Consider the following 23,858-nt stretch of genomic DNA (forward strand, 5'->3'; position numbering starts at 1 on the left):
GAATACAGGACAAAATCAATGTATGAGCCTCAATCCAGTAAGGAGGGTTTACTGCACTTATGAGACCTGCTGTCTTTGTGGCACTGAACAGCTGTCCCAGGTGGAATACAAGATCCCCATGACCAGCAGGCAGCTGAAAGTATGGCTGCCAATACTGATCTTCCCCCTGTTGTTCTGGACGTTGGTGGATATCGGATTCTGTGTCCAGTTCTGGTCTCTCTGTTATAGGAAGGATACTATTAAGCTGGAGAGGGTTCAGAAGAGATTTACCAGGATGCTGCTGGGAGCGGAGGGTTTGAGTTATAGGGAGAGGCTAGATAGGCTAGGACTGAGATTGGGAGGTGACCTTATAGACATTTATAAAATCATGCGGGATATAGATAAGGTGGACGGTGGGGGCCTATTCCCTAGGGATGGGGGGATTTCAAAACTAGGGGCATATTTTTAAGTTGAGAGGAAAAAGATTTTAAAAAGACACAAAGGGTAACTTTTTTACACAGAGAGTGGTTTGTGAGTGGAATGAGCTTCCAGGGAAGTGGTGGACGCTTGTACAGATCCAACATTTAAACGATGTTTAGATAAGTACATGAATAAGAAATGTTTAGAGGGCCTAGTGCGGGCAGGTTAGGCTCGTTTAATGTGGGATTATGGTTGGCGTGGACTGGTTGGACCAAAGGGTCTGTTTCAGTGGTATATAACCAATAATATGAAAAAGAAGATGGTCTGATAATTGTCTCACTGTTGTTTATGAGCACTTGCTGTGTGCCAACTGGCTTTGTATCCAAAATGACAACAGAAACTGACTCAAGATAAGCTACGATGTAAATATCTTAGGAACATGTTGCATGGTGGATTGTGCTCAAAAGGTTGAATGGCCTACTCTTGCCCTTACGTTGAGGAAAGCACTAAAGAAACACAAGTTCTTTGTTTCTTCCATTGCTTAACAAGTGTACGCGTAAGGGAAGAGAGGTAGTAGCATATAACTCAGCAATAACGAGAGAAAAAATGTGATTCTTACAAATAAGAGGTTCCCATATCTGCAGCAGGCTCAGGTTCTGGATTCAGCCGTGTTCGGAAAGTGGCTCCATATGTGGATCCGATATGTTGCAGTGCACTGGTGAGGTGGGACAGTAAAACAGACACCACTTCCTTCTCCTTCATTGGAAAAAGGAACAGTAAAAAGTACAGGAGGTCAATCCATAGCACAGCCTCAATGATGGTGGAAGCAGACAGTGTTAAACACAAAACTGGATAAAAGTGCAATCCTGCAGCTGCTGGAAATCTGAGCGAGTGTCATATCAGACTGGAAATGTTAACTGCTTCTCTCTCCAGAGATGATGCCGGAACGGTTTAGTTTCGCTAGCATTTTCTGTGATTGTTTCAAAAGTGGATGGATTTATTTCCAGAAATAATGCCTTGGGAATCCAGTACACGAATAATTTAAGACATAATATACAGGAAGTAGAGTTTGGGAAAAATAAGCAAGTTTGGACTTAGCATTCCCGAAATACTCCTGTACTGAAGGCTGTCCTCACAGTATCTCTGGGTCTGTCAAAGAGTCACTGGCAGAGACTGATCACTGTGATTAAGCAATGATTCATTATCATAGTATCCTGTGACCATGAGAGTATTAGAAAGTGAGAACGTGAGACTATGGTTTTTGTCATCCAGCAATTCTTATGTTTCTAGGATGTGACAATAGATTAATAGACAACAGACAGTTCCAATATCTTACCGGATTCCCATTACCAGTTGTACTGTGAAGACCAGCCACTGCAATCTCTGGTGAGCTCCTAGTGACGGCATTTGAACCTGTTGGTGTGCATGTCTTCCTCCTTCTAATCTGTTTCTGCTTCCTGGAATCTGGGAGAATAGGAGCCATAAACAGGGTATACAGCAAGTGAGGGCATTCAGCCCATTTCAGCCATGCTGGCTCTTTGGCAGAGCTACCTGGTGTTCCCTTGTCATAGGCCTGCAAATTGTTCCTATTCAAGTAGAAATTCAACTCTCCTTTGACTGATCTAAGTTTGCAATGCCCTTTCAGATCCCCAAAGGAATGTAGAAGGGCTATCTCAGAGATAGCTTAATGAAGAGTCATATTTATGCTTACAACATTATTGGGACTGTGGCAGAATCTGAGATCCCAGAGCACATTGTTGGTGTTTAATGCAAGTTTGCGAGGTACAATGGGAATGCATGTGTATTTACACTTCTATACACACTGACCTTTAATAAGTCAACATGTATCCCTGCAACACCAATGCTGTGCTGTTACCTAGACTGGAGTGAAGAATAATGGTTGGGATATGACACCTTCACATAATGTTTACTTGAGTGCTCTCAGACATACAAACATGGGCTTTGAGCTTTCAAATGCATACTATAGCAGCATGTACACAAGCCAGACACTGGTAATGGGAGAACAATTAGGGATTGTTATTTAAAGTTGGCCTGGCTAGCCACACTCCACACAAAAAGGCAGCAATTCCAACTAGAGGTATTAAATAAGATTAACACACAACACAGGCAAGAAATTAAAATTACAGATTTCTCCTCCAAGACACAGGTGTCAATATCTACCTCGATTGCTAATTAATTACATTTGCTTTTCCTGCTATAGGACATGGTTGTTACAAGGCAGCCATGTTGAAAACTGAATACTTCTCCCATTAGATTAAACTTCAAAAGTTACAGATTCCCACACCTCGTTAAGCAGCATCACACATGCGCTTGACAGGAGTCTCCCTTCACAGACATACAGCCCCATTCAGTCCCTGTTGCTTGCTCATCAACTTCATTACCTTTCGTGTCTTTGTGTAACAAAAATCTATTGATCTTAACTCCAAGATTTGAACTAATCCATCATCAATGACTGTACATACAAGAGAGTTCCAGTTTTCCACCAGCCTTTTTGAATGAAGAAGCATTTTCTGGTTTCACTCCTGAATGCCTACCTCTAAAAATTCAGATAATAATCATCCCCAGACATGATCATAGGAGGGTTTAAACAGCATTCAAGCTTGTTTGCACTTTGCAAAAGGTTATGCGTACCTCGTTGACAAGATTTTCCACAGTCATTTGGTTGTCGAGTGGCTGCATTCAAATCTCTTAAGTGCTGCAGTGTGTTCTGGAAAACAAATCAGTTTTGGTTTGAAACAGGCTGGTCTGACAGTCAACTCACTTGCAGTCATCCATAATCCAGCATTCTGTACTCTCTACTGAATGGTGGTACTTAGCCACAGTATCAGGTCAGTGTTGCTATGGCTCACTGAATTGCACTCCCGTCCCAAAGTCAGAAAGGTACGGGTTCAATCCTTCTCAGAAGAGTTCAGCTCAAAGTCTAGGGTGGCAGACCTGAAGTGCGGAGGGGCAGCTGCGATGTTAGAGTTACTGTTGTTCAGGTGAGAAGTTAAACCAAGACCTAGTCTACCCTGTCAGGTGCATGTATGAAACGCTGTGCAATATTTCGAAGAACAGTTCATTTTACTATCCTAACAAGTGTTAATCCCTCAGTTAACAGCAGAACAGAACATCTCCTCGCTGTCTTATTTAATCTTGGATCTTGCTGCACTCAAACTAGCTGCTACAATCCCAACGTTCTAACAGTGACAAACTGCTGCACTGGATGTAAAGTGATTTGAGATGTGAAAGGCTAAGCAAATCCCACAAACAACAATAAAATAAAGATCAAAAAGGCTGTTTGACGAACATTAATTGAGATTTCGACAGTAACATAGAAACAAGGTTGTACATCCCAGCACTTGTGTGAAATAGTGCCATGGGAGATCCAGTCTAACTTTTCAATGTTCTGATTGAGAATGGCCAGCCAAGTTCAATCACAGACCGAACATCAGTTCTGCAGCTCCCTGAGACAGCAGTAATTCTCCAAGATATCCGACTGCACAGCATTACAACATTAAACATTACCTTAACTTGCTGCACACACGGTGGGGTGCTACAGTTAGCCCGCGTCGAAGTGTTGCACTCGGTCCATTTATCGAGTGGGTTCCTCCCCAGTGGCTGTAGGATCAGCTGTACCTGCTCAGCACCTGCAACACACAGAAACAAGGCCATGGCTTAAAACAACATCAAGCAAATCAGGAATGTGGGCAATGGCCAGCTGACAACTAAAAATGAGACACCTTATTTTTATAAATTTGATTTTGAAGAAATCGAAGGAGACATTTGAAGTAAGTTGAGGAAGATAGTCAAGGAAGTGGTACAGTGCAATTGTGACATATCTTCAGGAGGAATATCAATCATGGAGTTAATGCAGCATAGATTCATCAGAATTATAGCTGAATTCCAACTATTAAATGATAAGGAGAGATTAATGCAAATTGAAATTTAGAAGATTAAAGCAAGATTTGATCAAAGTTATTAAGGGGAACAGATAGGTTAGTTAGAGAGGAACTATTTCCGCTAAACCGATGGGGAGATAGAGATAAACTATTTCCACTAGTTGGGGAATATTGGATTAGGGAACATGGCCTAAACACTGAAGACAGAACTTTCAGGAGCAAAGCAAGCATGTTGTAACATTGTACGATTTTGAAACTCCCTTCCACAAACACAAGTTAATGTAGGATTAATTATTAATCTTAAATCCCAGATCAACAGATTTTCAATGCTACGTAGTGATATGGGGTGAAGGCAGACACCTGGTGTTAGGTCACAGATTGTTCAAGACCTTACTGAGGGGTGGAAGAGACTCAAGGTGGTAAACGGCTTCATCCTGTTCCTATGGCTCGAGCAAACTTTTTTTAAAAAAATAAGGCTAGTAGAGATATAAAAGAAATACTGAGGCTGCAGAAAAGCCTGGAAACCCTCTGCAGAATTTGCTGCGTCTGTGGAGTGAAGCAGCATTTCAGTATTTTCTATCTGTTAAAAATGTATAAGAGATACACAGATAACACAGTGTGGAGCTGAAGGAACACAGCAGGCCAGGCACCATCAGGGGAACAGGAAAGTTGACATTTCGGGTCGAGACCCTTCTTCAGAATTTCTGAAGAAGGATCCTGACCCGAAATGTCAACTTTCCTGCTCCCCTGATGCTGCCTGGCCTGCTGTGTTCCTCCAGCTCCACGCTGTGTTATCTCTGACTGCAGCATCTGCAGTTCTTACTATCTCTAAGACATACATAGTTGGTTTGATGTGAGGGGATTGAGGAATGACAGGATTTAAAGAATTATGATGCAAGAGACTATTACAGAGCATGCGACACAAAGCTGGGTTATTGGGCCCAATAGTCCAAGGCACCTGTAATCATCCCATCCTATCAACATATCCTTCTAGTCCTCTAACAGAAACAGAAATTGCAGGTAAAACTCAGCACGTCTGACAACATTTATGGACAGACAGCAGAGTTAATGCTCTAAAGAAGGGTTGCTGGACTCGAAAACATGACCTTTGCTTTCTCTCTGCAGCTGCTGCCAGACCTGCTGAGTTTTCCCAGCAATTTCTGTTTTTGTTTCTGATTTCCAGCAATTGCAGTTCTTTAGTTGATTTTTTCCCTTCTATTCCTTTCTCTCTTGCATTTATCTAGCAATCTTTTGAACACATGTATAATATTTCTCTCTAATACCCTCTGTATTAGTGAGTACACACTCCAGGATAGAAGCTTCCCCTTAATTCAGCACAGGAGCTATTGGTGACTTTTACTTATGGCATCTGGATTCTCCGTAAATAGAAAGATCTGTTCCCAAATTGACAGGATGGACACTAAATGCATGTTTCCTCTTGTGGAACAGATTGAAACTAGGAGACATAGTACAAATTGTCTCCCGTTTACAGACTCAGAGTCATACAGCATGACAACAGACCCTTTGGTTCAACAAGTCCACGCTGAACATAATGCCAAACTAAACTAGTCCCACCTGCTTGCTCCGGGCGCTTATCCTTCCAAACCTTTCCTATTCATGTACTTATCCAACGTCATTTAAATATTGTAATTGTACCCACATCCACTACTTCTATGTTGGAGATGAGAATTGTTTGTTAGCCAGTTGCTAGTCTGCTAAATTCTCTTCCTCAGGGAACAGTGGAAGCAGTGCCTTTGAGTACTTTCAAGACCAACTTAGACAGATTCTTGACTGGCAAGGAAGTTAAAGGAAAGGCAGCAGGCAAAAAAGTAAAGGCCACAATCAAACGAGCCATGAATTCATCAAATGGCAGAACTGGTTCAAGGAGCTGTAGAGCCTAATCTTGCTCCTAATTCAAATATTTGTATTTCCATAGGTCTATCCTCATCATCTTAAAGACCTTTATGCCCCTCTCAGCTTTTATACTGACAAACAAACAATGACAGCATGTTTAATACTTTAAGTTTTATCAGGACGGAATAATATTTCACAATAGGAAAGCTGTTCTTGAAGTATATGCATCCTTGTAATATTGGTCCTTGTTTTCAGAGCGTGAATTTCTATCTGAAAGTTGATGCAGTGGGGACTGTTGCATAGAGCAGCACCCAAGGGTCTGCTAGTATATCTCTGCATGAACTGTGTATGGTTTGTGTGCTACAACAGGGACCAGCAAGAATGGAATTGTGCCTGTGGCCCAGTTCAGGTCTCAGCACTGTCTCACAAACTGCATTAACAGATGCTTCTGAGCAGGCTTCTACTCTTGTCCTCTCTACCCTGCAGTAGATTTCAAGAGTGAGGAGGATGAAAGTAATTACAGTTCAAATCGGATTACACAGCAGGAGTGTTTCCAGGATAATCAAAGTTTCTAAAAAGTCATCAAGTGATCTCAGCAAAGGATGTCAGTGCTGGAGAACTGAGCATATTCAGCATGCCCAGGTCACTGGTAGCATGGTTAAGTGTGGTGCAGAGCTCCCAGTACTTTGCACTATCATCAGAGGAATGTCCAATATTTTGGGGGTCAGTTAGCTCAGTTGGTTGGATGGCTAGTTTATGATGCAGAATGATGACAACAGCAGGGGTTCAATTCCTACAGCAGCTGAGGTCACAATCCAGGTCTCACTTTCTTAACCCTGCCCCTTGCTTGAGGCATACTGACTGTCTGGTTAAATCCACTATTTGCTTTGCTCTAATGAGGCAGCAGCTCTACCGTCCTCTGGAACTATGGTGGCATTTTGGTGCACAATGTGACAGCTATCCATATCTCTCGGTAGTCCACGTGTGCAGTAGCCTGGAATGTTTTACTATGTTTAAGCTTGTATATAAATGCAAGCTATTGTGATTCCACCCAATGGGACTGCTATTTATTTCCTTTTGATTGAGAAATTGAGCGGAACGACTAAAGCTTATAAGACAGGATGGCAATGATGTTGGAAAGAGCAGAAATGATGAGACAAATCAGGAAGTACTAGTCAGCTGTGATGCATAGATTGTAAAAACAAAAACACATCAAAAAGATTAAGAAAACTATAGAGTGAATGAACAACTGACGTGAGTGAGGCTTCCCTGGTTTCAGAAAGAACAAAGACTGGATGGCAAGTTTTGATTTCAATACAGAGAATATTGGGGCAAGAGTACTTGTAACTCAGAAACAATGTTCAGAAGCAAGGCATAGCACCCTTGACTATTAAAAAAAGGGTCTGATGGTGAGGGATAGTGTCCCTACCTCTGAGCTAGAAGGCCTGGGTTCAAGACCCACCTCCTCTAGAGATGTGTAGTATTATCTCTGAACAGGTTGGTTATAAATTATCAATAAAAGAGATCAAGAAATCGAGGAGTGAGTAGGAACCATCTTCCGGGCAACCTTTACACCATTCCCAAGATGTTAATACAGCCTCTCTCTAGCAATTAACAAAAGAAAAACAAACTACGGTGGATCCTACAAATCTGAAACAAAAGGAAATAATGCAGAAAATGCTCAGCAAATCAGGCAGCATCATCAAGGAGACAGGAACAAAACGATGTAATTTTTCAGATCAACAGCCTTTTGTCAGATCTTAACATTCAAGTCTGGGATGGATTTGGACTCTGGATTTTTGAGAGTTTCTCATAAAAAACAGTTTAAAAAATAAAACGCATGCTTCACAAAAGCAAAACTAAAGAGGAGATGGATGGTTCAGACTGGTCAGTGAGGCCACAAAGGACCAATGGTGCACTCAAAGGAAACAGGTGGCTACAATTAGTTAGGCTGGGTACAGTCAGGTGTCAACTGAGGAGGTAGGTTCTGCTATGGACGGATGCCAACTGAAACTGGATCATGAACACCTAACTTGTTTTGCATAAGCATATAGCCAATGAGCGAAGAAAATTTCATTCTGTCGTATAATCTGGGCTAAATGTGAAACCAGCTCTAAAGGTGCATAGCTCATCATGGAACCGAGGGAACAGTGTAACACCAGAACAAACCCAATAAGGATCATACTGATGGCCTGTGACCAAACACTGACACCATGTGGCTCTGAACCACTACTGCATATCCACCAGCAAGTATATCCCCACTGGTCTGCCAAATGTGATAAACAACTTATTTTTTTCTTTTAAAACCAAAAACACAGGCTTATATTCCTTGGGTTACAAAGCACACTTTCAAACAAAGGGTGAATAAAATACTTCCACTGGGACTATTCCAATGCAAGTGAAACTCTCAATACTGTTCATGTGAGAGTTTCTGATTCAAACCCTTTTCAGGCAGTGATTTCCAGACTCCCACCACCTTCTGAGTGAAAAAATATCCTCTTCAATTCATCTCTTATCCTTCTATTGCATACTCTAAACCTAAACCTCAGCATCCTAGTTGTTGACATCTCAACTGATGAAAAAAAAAGTGCCTTTTTATCTGCTCTATGGCCCTCACAATCTTGTATAACTCTCAAACTTCACGACTATAAGAAAAAACAACTCTAGCTGATCCAATCTTTCCCCGAAGCTCAGACCCTCCACAGGAACATTCTGTTACATCTCCCCTCAACATCCTTCCTGTAATATGATCATAATTGCACACAGCAATCCATTCGTAGCCTACCCAGCATTTCATACAGTTCAGTATAACCTCCTTGCTCTTGTATTGTGCTTTGCCTAATAAAGCCCAGTATTCCGTATGCCTGCCCAACTACCTTATCTACATGTTTTGCTACTTTTAGGGATCTGCAGGTATTCAGAATAAGATCCCCCAGATCTCTCCCACTTTCCAGCATCCCACTATTCATAGTTCTTTCCCTCCACCCAAGAACTGCAATGGCTTTGGGGGAAGGAGGAGAGTAGCTGTAAATGTTAAACTGAGACTGGCAGATTTTTAACATAAAACAGAAAGTCCTACAGAGAAGCTCTGTAGGTATAACAGCAACTGTGGAGAGAGAAACAGAATTCATGGCTCTTCTTTAGAAGATAGTACCCATACCTTACAAAAAACTTAGGGTTTGGAAAGATGGGTGGATCAAGATTGTTGTACATCGCAGTTAGCACCTGAAAGGGTTAATTGGTCTCATGAGATAAGCTCCAAAGTATCAAGGATCATTTGGAGGAGAACACATTGTCATTCAGTTCCAGGTTAGTGCTAAGTGTATGTAGCAAACTGTACTGTTTACTTAATCTCAAGTATAGCCTAAGATCTTACAAAGGCCTCTCATATAACTCAGATGCACTAAGTACTATGTACTCCAGTTATGAAAGCCAAGCCTCTCCTAAAGACATAGTCTTTGTCATTTGCAATAAGTAAATCAAACTAATATCAAACAGGAGAACTTGTGGCAATGAATCTGCCCAAAGGACCTCAGATGGCTCCAGTGGAACGAACCACAACAGATATCAGACCAGCAGGGCTAGTATCCAAAAATATACAAATCAATTCTCATCAAACTGACAAGACAACAGACCTGAGGAACTGGATGGACTGTATCTGCTCTTAACATTAGCCTCCTCTCCTCACCACTACCTCTGCATCTATTAGTTAACTAGGAACAACCATCTTAACTCAGACAGGTGGAATTCCCGTTTGGATAAGGTACCAGAGCGATACTGATGTTGGTGGAATTAGCACCTTCAGGAGGGCAGGAAATTGGAGGAAATAAAGAAAGAGATTGTTTCTGGTACCTCGCTCCCTGTAAGATTCAGTGCATTGATCCAATTCGGATTCATCCCCTGAGCACTCGTTCTGCTGTGGATCCCGGTTTTCATCATCTTCCATAATTCCAGATCAGGAGAGGAACCACTACAGAAATGAGACACAATTGATAAGTATGGTGTTGAAAGTATGTCATGCTGTTAGTAAGGACAAGAGTGCTGAAGACTGGAATGTAACAGTATTCTTGTGCTGCTCAAGGACCTGGCCTTCAAGGCAACAAAGATGTGTCGAGTAAACACAGGATGAGAACAATCAGAGTTTGATTGCTGCAGATTGGAAAGTATTTGATAGTTTAAGACTGTAGCTCAGACTCAAGTCAGGAGTTGCCAACAGTCACAGTTGGGCCCTACACGCTGGAATTCCCTTACTAAGCATTTTGGTCTCATTTAAGAAAGGCTGTACATACATTAGAGACAGTTCAGAGGAGGCTCATTTGACTGAAACGCGAGATGGGTAGGGGTTATTTTATGAGGCAAGATTGAACAGGCCTCAGCTTCTTTCCAGTGGAGTTTAATAGAATGAGGTGATCTTATTGAGACATACAAGATCCTGAGGGAACTTGACACAGCAGATGCTGAAAGGATAATTATTCTTATGGGAGAAACTAGAATGAGGGAACACAATTTAAAAATCAGTAATCACCCATTTAAAACTGAGATGAAGAGGAATTTTTTTCTCTCTGATGGTCATGAGCTTTTGGGACCTTGTTCCTCGGAGAGCACGGGGGCAGGCTCATTGAATACTTTCATTTCCTTTAAGGTGGTCCTTAAAATCTGCCTCTTTTAGTTCATTATATCCTTTGGCTCAGTGTCCAATTCTGATTAACAACACTTTTGTGGGACACCTTGGGATGTTTGTGATGTTAAAGACACCGTAAAATGCAAGTTGTTGATATATTAAAAAAAGGGTGTTTTCAGATCTCCACTGGCATTGTTCACTCAGTGTCAAAGGATACATCAAAAATAATACCTGAAGTGTCATGACAAACTGCAACAAGAAACCCCATACTTAAAGGATCACAGAACACCCAAAGTAAATTATCTTGTAAGGTACAGGGAATAAAAAATTAATGCATGGATTTTTAATGATGCACTATTTGCTTCTGGAGTTTCTCAGAATTGCTTCAAATTGCTACCATTCGTTATCACCACCTGTACTTCAACCCAGTTAGGAAAACAGATCGAGCTGTTCCCTCCATACACAATTAAATTTTAGATGAATAAAATCAAAAATTGTACTATGGGTTCTTTTACATAATTGACATGGGAAATGTTCACACAACAGGCACTGTTCTTTCCTGACATTCTGCACCAACATTGCTTAACCGCAGATAAATGGTAGTTAGATGAGCTACTGCACAACTTCAATATATAGAGACCCCTTCAATACCCATTCAGTTGTTGGCAATTCACAAGAAACAGCACACAAGGACAGCCCTTCAGGGATGTTCCTGCTAGAGGGTATGTATATAGTTTAAAAACCAAGTTCCCACTAACATGATTTATTTCAGTCGTTGATATCAAAGGGTCTCAGTGTTCTGATTTAGGATTTATCCCTCTGTGAGGTGTCAAGGTCAGTCTTTCCAAACTTCCAATCATTCAAAAGTCAGATAGGGACAAAGCTACAAGTCAGAAAGAAGAAAAACCTGTATTTTGAACACAGCAGGCCAAGCAGCATCTAAGGAGCAGAAACTTCTCCAGCATCTGCAGTTCCCATTATCTCTATCTCAAAAACCTGTATTTTTATAGTGTTTTTCACAACAATTAGATGTCTTAAAGCACTTTATGACCTATTAAATCCTTTTGGAATACTATCACTGCCTGGGATTCCAGTGTTTAGATGAAACGTTAAAATGATATCCCAGCTGCTCTCTGAAGGGGATGAAAATGATCACTTGGCATTCTGTGAAGAGCAGAGAGGAGTTGCGATCAGTGTCCTGAGCAATACTTCTCAACCTACATCGAGAGAAGTTCCACTCGTCATGTTTACCATTCCTGTGCACCAATTGGCATTCCCCCACATTTGTAACACAAATTTGTAACTAGTTATTTGTGAAGAACTTTGAAATGTCCTGAAAAAGTGAGAGATGCTATACAGATACAGGCTTTTCTTAAACGAGCTGCTTGTGCTTAGAAGCTATCTTTCTGATAATCTTATACTAAATGTGATAGACACTGCCAAGTAATCTCAGAACCAATAGAAGTAGACATCAGCCTTCTGTACAGGCACATTCAGCCATAAATAGTAGTGGAAATTTAAACAGCTATCCCTATTCTCAATGATGGGATGGCCTAGCACATGCTGAAGCAGTTCAACCATCTTCGGCTAAAAGTGCTGAGTGAATGATCCATTTCAGCCTCTTCCTGAGGTTCCCAGAATCACAGATGCCAGTCTTTGGCCAATTTGATTTTTCTATACAACATCAAAAAATGCTGAAAGCATTTGATTCTGCACACACTAATGGACCTCAGTAAATTTTGGCTGAAGAAGATAGGATTTCTGCCCAAGAACTGGCTACATTTTAGCCAACCTATTCCAATACAGCTACAACACTGCTATCTACACAGGCAGTACAAAAAAGTTGATCAAGTAAGCCCTGTATGCAAAAAGCAGGACAAGTCCAAATCGGTCAATTACCATCCCCATCAATCTATTCCCTATCATCAAAGTGATGGGAGCTGCTGTTGACAGTGCAATCAAGTGGCACTTACTCAGCAATAATCTGCTCACTGATGCAGTCTGCCCTCCTGGCAAGGCCTCCCAGCTCCTGACACAATACAGCTTTGGTTAAAACATGAACAAAATAATTGAATTCAAGAGGTGAGGTAAAAATGGCCCTTTGATATCGAAGCCACATTTCACCTGCTGTGGCATCAAGAAGCCTCATGAAAACTTGAGTCAATGGGAATCAGGGAGGAGACTCCAGAGTCTGGAGTTATACTGAGCATACAGGAAGATAGCTGTGGTCAATGCAGCTCAATCACTTCAGACCAAATACATCTCAGCTGGAATTCTGCCAAATGGTGCCTTAGACCCTAATTACCCTCAGCTACTTCATCAACAGCTTTCCCTCCATCATAAGGTCAGAAATGGGACATTCACTGACAATTGTAAAGTATCCAGTGTCATTTAGAACTCTTCAGAAACAGAAGCAGTCTGTGCCTAAATGAAACAAGACTTGACAACATTCAGGCTTGGGTCTGATAGCTGGCAAGTGACACACAAGACATGCAACAGCAAAATAATCACCGTCCCCCACAAGACAGAATCTAACTAACAACTCTTGATGTTCAACAGCATTACCATCTCAGAATTCCTCAATACCAACACACCTGGAGATTACCACTGACCAGAAACTGAACTGGACCAGCTATATCAATGTTATGACTACAAGAACAAGTCAGAAGCTGTCAATTCTGTTGCATGTAACTCACTCCTGACTCTCTAAAGCCTCTCCACCATCTAAAGGTACAAGTCAGGAGGCTGATGGAATAATCTTCACTTACCTGGATGACCGTAGCCCCAGGAACACTCAAGAAGCTCAACACCATCCAGAACAAAGCAGCTTGCTTTACTGGTACAGCATTAAACTGTCTCTTAAACAACTCGGATCCTTGCCCCACAGTATCGAAAAGCTAATCATACCTAGTGGGAGGAATTTTCAGATGTGAGTCCAGAATTTAACTTTCAACAGTCTGAAGATATGCTTCTCCCCAATTTGCTGTACTTTCAAGATTAACCTCAAAGACCTGCTCCAGATGACCAATACATAGAACATAGAACATAGAACAGTACAGCACAGAACAGGCCCTTCAGCCCACAATGTTGTGCCGACCATTGATCCTCATGGATGCACCCTCAAATTTCTGTGACCATATGCATGTCCAGCAGTCTCTTAAATGACCCCAATGACCTTGCTTCCACAACTGCTGCTGGCAACGCATTCCATGCTCTCACAACTCTCTGCGTAAAGAACCTGCCTCTGACATCCCCTCTATACTTTCCACCAACCAGCTTAAAACTATGACCCCTCGTGCTAGCCATTTCTGCCCTGGGAAATAGTCTCTGGCTATCGACTCTATCTATGCCTCTCATTATCTTGTATACCTCAATTAGGTCCCCTCTCCTCCTCCTTTTCTCCAATGAAAAGAGACCGAGCTCAGTCAACCTCTCTTCATAAGATAAGCCCTCCAGTCCAGGCAGCATCCTGGTAAACCTCCTCTGAACCCTCTCCAAAGCATCCACATCTTTCCTATAATAAGGCGCCCAGAACTGGACGCAGTATTCCAAGTGAACTTTGTAACTTTATGATAGTTTATAACTTGCATACTTTATAACGATATTTTACGCAGCTCACATTTCTCTAGCTGTTCCTCAGAACTTAAGCTTCTAACTAAAATTTCAAATGCAGCAGTCAAAACGTTGCATATCTGCAGGTTTAGAAAGGGACTGCTTCATTTTAATTAATCCTGAATCAAAGCACCTAGATTTTAAACCTCTCCACATCATCACCTACAGCTTTTGAATGCTTTCTTTGTGTCACAGTGGCCATAAGTGGATTATAGTACTTAAGGCGTGGTCTGAACAGACCTGTCAAACTTGGGCCAGGTAAGAGGTCCCTAATGCAAATATTTGCTGCAAATTTCTAAACTTGGTCTTTTATTTCCCTACGGTGTGCACAATGACAATTCAAAAATCATCTCAGTACCTGTGAAGAGCTCTCACAAGTCCTCAGGACATGATGAGGCTATGCAAATGCAAGCCTTTCTTATTTTACTGTAGCTTTATGTAAGGTACCAAAGCACCATTGAACACTTTAAAGATGAATTAATGCCACCTATACACTGCACACACTCTAGCCACCAGAAGATTTGCGTGACACCACTGGGATTGTTGTGTGATTACACTTTCTCATCTCTTACACTGATACAGCCATACTGTATCTGTCACTTAGACTTTTCACACTGTTGCTTTTATTGCATTCTGACTAAGCAGCTGAATTCTCTTGGGGAGAGAAGGAATAAAGTATGGGTCAGTTCTGAGAACTTCTGAAAATGGAAACAAAACTTGCCACAAGTTTTTGAATGGACAGTGCGCCTTAAAATTTCATTGCATTGAAATGACTACTTCACACTACCTCCTGTTCAAATTAAATTTTCTCCAGCGGCTTAAAACCATGACATTCCTTGCCTTTCTTGATCTTCCCTTCCTCAATTTTCCTTTCCTCCTACAGTCTTCTAGCTAATAAATCCAAGTCTGGCCTTACCTAACCATTTCACTCATTGCAGTAACTTGGTATTTTATGTTGTTTTCCATTAGATAAATCAATGACTATTCACCCTACAACTCAATTAAATCCAATTAATGGAAGTGCCCCTAATTTTACCCTCAGAGGTTCGGAAATACACGAAGACGACTAATGCTATTAATTCTTTTTGGGATTAATCAGCCTCAATCTCCCACAGTGTGGGAGAGGATTGCAGCTTGAAGAACGTACTCAATGCTGGTGCAATAGGAAAATACTGAGTTCTAGTTGAGTGTTCACATACAGTACATCCCTCACCTCTCTGGTCATAGTATACACAACGAGGGCACCACTGAACATAAAAAAATCCAGGAGTTATCTACCAGTCGCTCAGGTCATAAATACATGAATAAAATGTTAATAAACTTCTCTTTCAAGTGGAAGTCCACAGGAGTGAAATATACCCCACTTACAACAGCAGTGCATCCTTTTGGATTTAGTCTGTCAAGAGTGGTAAGTCCGCTTTATCATGAGGTCAGTTACAGTGACAGGATTCATTATCATGGGGTCAGTCAGTCATACAGCGACAGGACTGCACGATTGAGTATTATAGAGGGATCAGTTACTGACGGGATAGCAGCACTGTTGGGTCAATTACACTCAAAGCAGTTACACTAGTGAGGGATCTATCAGTAACTACCTGCATGAAATCTAGAAAGGTGAATGTAAATAAACAGCAAATAGTTATAATACCGTGAACCAGACTTCATCGTTCTATATTCATTTAGGAGATGTAGGCATAGCTGCTAGGCCGGCACTTATTGCCCATCATTGGAGAGCAGTTAGCAGTTAACTACACTGCTGTGGGTCTGGAGTCACATGAAGGCCAGGCTGGGTGAAAGTGCAGATTTCCCTACCTAACAGGAAAGTAGAAGTAGAGACAGTACCTCTGCACTACGAGATATCTTAAACAGCTGTGATAACTCAGCTTATTGAGGCTTTTCCACCTGAGCGCTCAGGGAGCTACTTACCCCTTTAGGGGTGGGGGGTCACCTGTCCCTACCCTATATTACTGGACCAACTGATTCTTTAATGGGTACATGGTCACCATTGGCTAGATTTTTATTCCAGACTTTTACAAAATTCAAATTTCACCACCTGCTACTGTGGATTTGAACCGATGCCCCAAGAACATTAACCTGTGGTTCTGGATGACCAGTCCAGTGACATTACCACAAAGCCAATTCCTCCTCTATGGGCCCCACTACCTCAACAATCACACAAGGCTACAGTCAGAGATCACCCAGGCCTTTTTTTTCAAATCTGAGCAGTCACAATGGAAGCCCTCTGATGGCCCAGAACGTCAACAGTGAAACAATGAGATACATGGATCAGGAAGGTCATGGGTTCGGCCTGATCTCAATTCACTCATTTTAGCCAGGCCTGTAATTCAAGCACTGCTCACTGATCTCAGTACCAATGGGTTAGTGAATAAATAAAGGAGATCAACCTGCAAAATGTAATTGGCAGTAGGGTAACCCACCCACTGGGGCTAAGTAGCTCCCTGAGCCTGTAAGAGGAAAAGATGCAATCAGCTGAGGTATCACAGTATTTAAGGTCTCCTGTGGTGCAGTGATACTGCCCCTCCCTCTAGACCAGGAGGCTCATCACACCTGCTCCAAAGATGTCTATTAACATCTCTGAACAGGTTGTTCAGAAAATGCATCAAAACACTTCAAAGGCTCTTGTGGTGCAGTGGTACCGTCCCTACGTCTGGGCCAGGACAACCTGGTTCAAGTCTCAACTGCTTCAGAGATGCATAATGACATCTCTGGACAGAATGATCTGAAAATATCTATCTTCAGCCACCAGTGGAATCAGCACCTACTAGGTGGGAGTAGGAGATAATGGAAGAAAAAGAAGTTAGAAGATTTAAAAAGTAATCTCATGAATAATTATAAATAATTAAAAAGAGAATGACCAAGTATTTGCAGCACAGAAATGCGTCATTCAGCCCAAGTGGTTATGTTGGAGTCTCTAACGTCAGCCTAACAGTACATATATACTTCTATTTTAATTTTCCTTGTGCTTATCTGGCTTCCCCTTAAATGCATCTAAGATTCACCTTAATTATTTATGTGGTAGGGAGTTCCACATTCTCACTACAACCTGGATAAATATAACTCTCCTGAAGTCCTGACAGAATTTATAGGCAACTGTTTTATATTTATTGCAAGTAGTTTAGGTTTTTCTCGCAACTTGAGTCATGTTTGTTGAACCAGAGGATTCACGATTAAATTGTGCTGTTTAGAATTTGCCATTGTCCTCATACCTGAGTCTTTACTCATAGGTCCATTGCTTTGTCAATTTGTTCCTCTTCACAGCAGCTTATCAGCCACTTGCGTTATTTACTAGAGTCATACAACCATGGAAACAGATCCTTTAGTTCAACCATACTAACCATAATCCCAAACTAAACTAGTCCCAACTGCCTGTGTTTGGTCCATATCTATCCAAACATTTCCTCTTCATGTACTTATCCAAATGTCTTTTAAACGCTGTAACTATCTGCATCCACCACTTCTTCAGGAAGTTCATTCCATACTCAAACCACTCTGTGTAAGAAAAAAACTGCCTCACGTGTCTTTTTAAAATCTTTCTCTGCTCATCTTAAAAATATGCCCTGGTCTTGAAATCCCCAACCCTAGGGAAATGACAATTGCCATTCATCTTATCAACGCCCCTCGTTATTGTGTGAACCTGTATACAGTTGCCCCTCAACCTCCTACATTCCAGTGAAAAAAGTCCTAACGCATCCATCTTCTCATATTAACTCAACCCTGCATTCCTGACAATATCCTGTTAAGTCTCTTCTGAACCCTATTCAGTTTAATAATACCCTTGCTATAACAGGGCAACCAGAACTAGACTCCCTATTCCAGAAGAGGCCTTAGCAACATCCTGTAAGCCACAACGTAACACCCTAACTCCTATACACAAAGGTCTGAGCAGGGAAGGTAAGCGTGCTAAACGCTTTCTTAACCACCCTGTCTATATACGATGCAAACTTCAAAGAATTATGCGCCTGAATCCCTAGGTCTCTCTGTTCTACAACATTCATGGAATGAGGGTGTTGCTGGTTAGGCAAATATTTATTGCCCACCTCTGCCCTTGAGAACATGGTAATGAGCCGGATTCTAAAACCACCGAAGTCCATGGGATGCAGGTACATCTTCAGTGTTGATAGGAAGGGAGTTTCAGGACTTTCACATAGCAGCGAAAGAACAGCAATAATGTCCAAGTCAGGATGGTGTGATGCTTGGAAGGGAAAAGACTGGCAAGATCCTGAGAGTTTAATTGAAAAGCTCAGGCTCCTATTGTTCAGTAAAAATCCTTCATGCTTGTTGTGCTTATTCCCTTACACCTTTCGCAGTGTTCAGACAACCTAAGGCACTGGAGCTGGTGATGGTGGGTGGGGCAAGTGCTTCCAATGAGGAACATCTCCAAGGCACTTACCAACTCCAACTGGCAGATGAAGGTCCCTGCAAAATCATTTGCCTTTGATTGCCCCTTGAAGTTAGACAGTGCCTGGTATAGCTCATATTGGGAACTGGCAGAGGGGGGGCACTGGGCCCCTCTTTGGCATGGTATAGTGATGCTCTTCCCTGACCCAACAGAACAGTTTAGGATCTCATGATGCCAAAGCCACTCTTTCCAGTGCCATCAACAGTGAATGTAACTGATGGCAAACAGGCAACACTTCACTAACAAAGGATTTAGCTAAATGCATTGGAGGCAGTTAAAGTGAATTCTAGCAGACTGATACCTGGGATGAGTGGGTTGGATTATGAATATAGCTTGGAGAGGCTGGGCTTAATCCCACTGGAGTTTAGAAGGGTGACTTGACTAAAGTGTATAAGATAATGAATGGTCTTGGCAAAGTTGACATGGAAAGGATGTTTCCACTTGTGGGTCAGTCCAGAGGTAGGGAACACTGCTCTAACTTTAGGGGTCCCCCGTTCAGGAACAGCTGAAGATAATTTTTTGTGTGTCATGGCCTTGTGACATTGGAATTTTCTGCCTCAGAATGTGGTAGAGGCAAAAAGTATTAAATATTTTTAAAGCAAAGCTAGCTATATTTTTCTTTGCAAAGAGAATCAACATTATCGAGGGTGTAGAAAGAAATGTAGAATTCAAAACACAAACAGATTAGCACTGGTCTTACTGAATGGTGGAACAAGACTGAAGGGTCAAATGGTCTACTTCTGTTCCTATTTCATTTGTTCATCTCGCCAAACATCCCAGCTATATAGTGAGTCACCCCAGCCTCCAGACCCCGTTCATTTGTGATCATTAGCAATTATTACAGATCAAACACAGCAAACTTGCCGTGAGGTACAGAAAAAGTTGGTCTAAACTAGGGAGGGCACAGAAGATGCAGAATCAGATAAACTTCTTCCCCCTACATAGTAACACTGAATATTGTCCGAAAGGGTTATCAGAGGCAGGCTGATGAGAATCTCCTATTACATCCTCGTAGTTGAAAGGTCAATCAACATTCTTGGGTCTGGGCTCTTGGATGAAGAATGAATGCTGGTAATAAATGTCCAAGAGTCACCAGCCATTAAATGTGGACAAATAGGAGAGTCAAGAATGAAAAGGACACTTTCAACTGCAGTGCAAGTTCTCTGGTGACATACATTCATTCTTGTTACGATGCTCGAGTAATTTGCTAAGTGGATCAGTTATTCCTCAGCACCTCCTGGTTACTAAACTGCACCATCGCACCTGCACTAACCCAATTCCATCCAATACACCTGATATCATATCTAGTAGATCTAAGAGAGAGAAGGATAACAACAGTAAGTAAGATGGCAAAGTAAGTACAATGAAAAACAAAATAATTTAGATGTTTATGGGAAAGGATTTTAAGCAAATCCAGACAACTTGAAAAAGAACCAGCAAAGGTTAGGAAAGATCTTCCACAGGCTTAATGTTATGATTTTTGTTGATCTCCCCATACTTCCCAACATTTGCTGCGGTTGCTTGGGGAGGGGTAAGCCAAAGTAGTGACATTAAAGATCAATCTGAGACCACGTCCAAAGGGCTGGCAAGATTGGGTGGAATGGGACAAGAGATGGGGTGAATCAGGAATTGGAACCTGATGATTTTAGGCAGAAGGGAATACTGACAGAGGTAGAAGGGCTCCAGGGTTCTAAGGTCCTGGGAAAGTAGTAAGTATAAATTTCAAATCCCAATCTCTGCAAATGACCAGTGAGAAAGCAAGTGGGTTATGAGACTACCAGATTAACTTCTGACCAATAGCACCTCAGAAACAGATCAATTTTATCCTACCCTCTCCCAAGTGCAGTTGGGGGTTAAACTTAAAAAGCGCCAATGATCATCTAGTCCAAGTTTTTTATTTCTAATAGGCCAAATGAGCCAAGGTAAGAAGGATATAGCTTACACCCTCAACCCAAGGATAAAATGCTACAATCAATGTCTCAGTTCTAAAGTAACCAAGTCCTATTTAGGCTTATATCTGAATTACTGGCTGGTTCCTCTGGAGGGATTGAATGTTTGTTCTAAACTGTGGACAAATCCCAAATCTACATTGGCACCTCGAGAAAGATGAAAATTAATGGGAAGAATAGACTCACTTTTGTAGAAAAGGAAAATTTGCACTTTTGCAACTCAGGAAAAGTCTTTTTTCCCCCAAAAATCCCAGTGACACCAGACATTCCTAATTAGTGAAGGAGATGTTTCCTTAGATTCCATGGTCACAGAGCATCTGCCACTGTTCAATGAGTTTGGTCATCTTCAGTTGTGTCAGAGTGCCTCAGAAACGCAGGACACTGCAAACATGTTGACCCAACAAAGTAGTTATGATAAGCTCCTGTCCCTGAATATAGGAAGGGGGGGTAAGTCATTCAACACCTCAAAGTTTCTCCATCATTCAATGAGATCACAATCAATCAGTGACTTAAATCCATATACAGGTCCTCGGCCCTTCTTCCTCTGTAATACCAGAGTCCACATATTTCACGTTTAAATTTTATCATTGATCTTTTGCCTTTCATGGAATAGTTTCCAATTTCCACCATACATCACCCTGAAAGCCTAAGAAATTCATGCCAGACCCTTATCACATAATGCTAGGCTTGCCAATGACTAAAAATAGTTTTCTCTATTTACTTATTGGGCCCCATTACTATCTTGACTATTGAAGAATATCATGAGTGTTTTAAGACAATCCATTGGCTTTCATGTATGTTTCTTTCTCTTTACTGGCCCACAAATTCACAACTTATCAGGGTAGGATAACAACTCATAACTTTGGCATTGCAAGCCTGGTGCTTCAACAGTTACAATAATATTATGATATATGGACAGCCTCCAATGAGTATTCTAAAACGGATTGAAAAATTTGGACAGCCTTCTGATTTTTATTCCATGTATATACCTAACAGAGACAGCACGGGCAGTGGTGTCAATCTGCTTAAGAAACAAAGTAATTTCTCAGTGAATAAGAATGCAAGTTGACCTGTAGACACGAATTAGGCAACAAAGCAAGAACAGAGGAGGTTATCCAATTGCTATGCCCAAAAGGAGGGAAGTCGAATATCATCCTAATGATGTCTGGATGACTCAAAATCTGGACAGGCAAAGAGCCTTTGGTTAGTTGCCTCCTTGGGACAAATCACTGCAGATGTTGCGTGTACTGAAAACAAAAATTGCTGAGATCACAGTGGGTCAGGCAGCATTCATGGAGAGAAAGCAAGCTAACATTTTGAGTCCCTAGATGAGTCTTCATCAAAGCTCTGATGAGGAACCATCTAGACTCAAAGCATGCTTTATCTCCATGGATGCTTAGTTGCCTCCTTCATTCTTTGAATTGCTTAAACATGTAAACACGATACTCCTTAAATTCCAGTCCACTAGACTCTTCTTGAGTTCCAATCTAGCACAATCCAATACTGTAAAAACCCAAAACAGTATTAATCTTAATCCAGTCCCCGGAAGATAATGACACCACAGCATAATCTTACATGCCGAATGCTGCAATTTGGGCTGAGTCAAAGTAGGTTTATTCTGGATCCATCTGCGCTGTGCATGCTTAATAAAACTCTGGATTCCTAAGATTGAAAAAAGTTCAATTTCTCCAGTGTCAGACATCCAGCAGAAAATGCACAAAAAAAATCATGAGCAAGCAAGAAAAATCAAAATCATACATTTGATCGGTCACTAGTGTTAATGATTCCCCCTTCCAGGTTCAATTCAACTGAGGGATAAAGTTTCTCTCAATGTACACAAGACATCCTCATATATCCATTAATATTTTTGACACATTGACAACCTGGAACATCATATGATTCACTATTTTCCTAAAAAGAGACAGCAATGATTGTTGTTAAGAACAAGCACATACAACAGTGTCAAATTTTGCTCAAAAAAAAATCAAGTTGACAATTTTTCAGACAGTGTGATGGAGACGGGCACAGCACAGGAAAGAAGTGGGGGGGGGCGGGTGCACACTGAAGTTGCCTCTGCTCGTGGTGCAACAGTGCAATGGTATCTCAAACTGTGCACTGGGTGAGAGCAGAACCTTACGTTTTCCAAAACAGGGACAGGGTGGAAGGGCTGAGAGGGTTTTGATGTAGATTTTTCCAAAGTTTGGTCTGATGATTGAGGCTTGCAAATCAAAGAAGGTGGAGGGGACAGCAATGGAAAGGCAGGGATCACCATCAGCAGCTCTTAGGGTTTGAAATATCCTTAGTTGCTGTGAACTGCAATAGTCTGGATTCCTACCTGCAGATTCCTAAAGATGTCCTGGTGCTCTGCCCCCACTGAGATTAACATATTCCCAATCCATTACAGTCAAAACCCCAGATCCCTAAAAACACCAGATACCCTCATTAATTTTCGTACAGATGGGTTTAGTACTACCTTACATATGAATTTCAGGCCTTATTCCCTCTGCCGGTCGCTTTCAGGGGATTTTTTTCTCTTGCAAACATACAGCCGAACAATGGAGCAGCCACCATCTTACCACAATGCACTGTCGGCTCCCTTAGCGCAGCGCGCAGGCGCGGATACCGCCATGGACGCCGGGAATTGTAGTTCGATTGCTGCAGGTGCTACCATGGAAGCGAAAGGCGCCCCGTAGGAGAAGTGACTACATTTCCCAGGGTGCATTGCGTAGCGGCAGGCTCTCTCCTGCCGGGAGAGGGGAGCCGAGCGGAAGCGGGGAGGGACGAGGGACGGACGGAGAATTACGGGAATAGCCGAGAGATGCCGGAGATCACCGAAGTTGGGGAGTAGAGAGGGGGGGAACGCCCGAAGAGTGACGGAGATCCACGAAGCTTGCTTCTTAAAGAGGAAGGCACATTCATTTTGAGATAATGGGAACTGCAGATGCTGGAGATTCCAAGATAATAAAATGTGAGGCTGGATGAACACAGCAGGCCAAGCAGCATCTCAGGAGCACAAAAGCTGACGTTTCGGGCCTAGACCCTTCATCAGAGAGGGGGATGGGGGGAGGGAACTGGAATAAATAGGGAGAGAGGGGGAGGCG

At 41.9% G+C, this 23,858-nt stretch overlaps 1 protein-coding gene across 4 annotated transcripts in view; it reads right to left on the minus strand.

Moving 5' to 3' along the window:
* scaf1 (SR-related CTD-associated factor 1) overlaps positions 1-23,346 on the minus strand; it is a 40,658-nt gene extending 17,312 nt beyond the window's left edge. Inside the window, exons 1-7 of one of the 4 annotated variants that reach the window (XM_048521619.2) lie at positions 23,236-23,340; positions 13,545-13,683; positions 10,008-10,125; positions 3,928-4,049; positions 3,052-3,127; positions 1,736-1,863; positions 1,019-1,155 (exon numbers count right to left, since the gene is read on the minus strand). In XM_048521619.2, the coding sequence (XP_048377576.1) occupies positions 1,019-1,155; positions 1,736-1,863; positions 3,052-3,127; positions 3,928-4,049; positions 10,008-10,101 (557 nt within the window). In that variant the 5' untranslated portion in view covers positions 10,102-10,125; positions 13,545-13,683; positions 23,236-23,340. Of the gene's footprint in view, positions 1-1,018; positions 1,156-1,735; positions 1,864-3,051; positions 3,128-3,927; positions 4,050-10,007; positions 10,126-13,544; positions 13,684-23,230 lie in introns of all 4 variants that reach the window. The other 3 variants (XM_048521615.2, XM_048521620.2, XM_048521616.2) reach the window with 3 other exon arrangements.
* Positions 23,347-23,858: the final 512 nt, after the last annotated feature.

Source organism: Stegostoma tigrinum, chromosome 38 (assembly GCF_030684315.1).
Source record: "Stegostoma tigrinum isolate sSteTig4 chromosome 38, sSteTig4.hap1, whole genome shotgun sequence".
Lineage (NCBI taxonomy): Eukaryota > Metazoa > Chordata > Chondrichthyes > Orectolobiformes > Stegostomatidae > Stegostoma > Stegostoma tigrinum.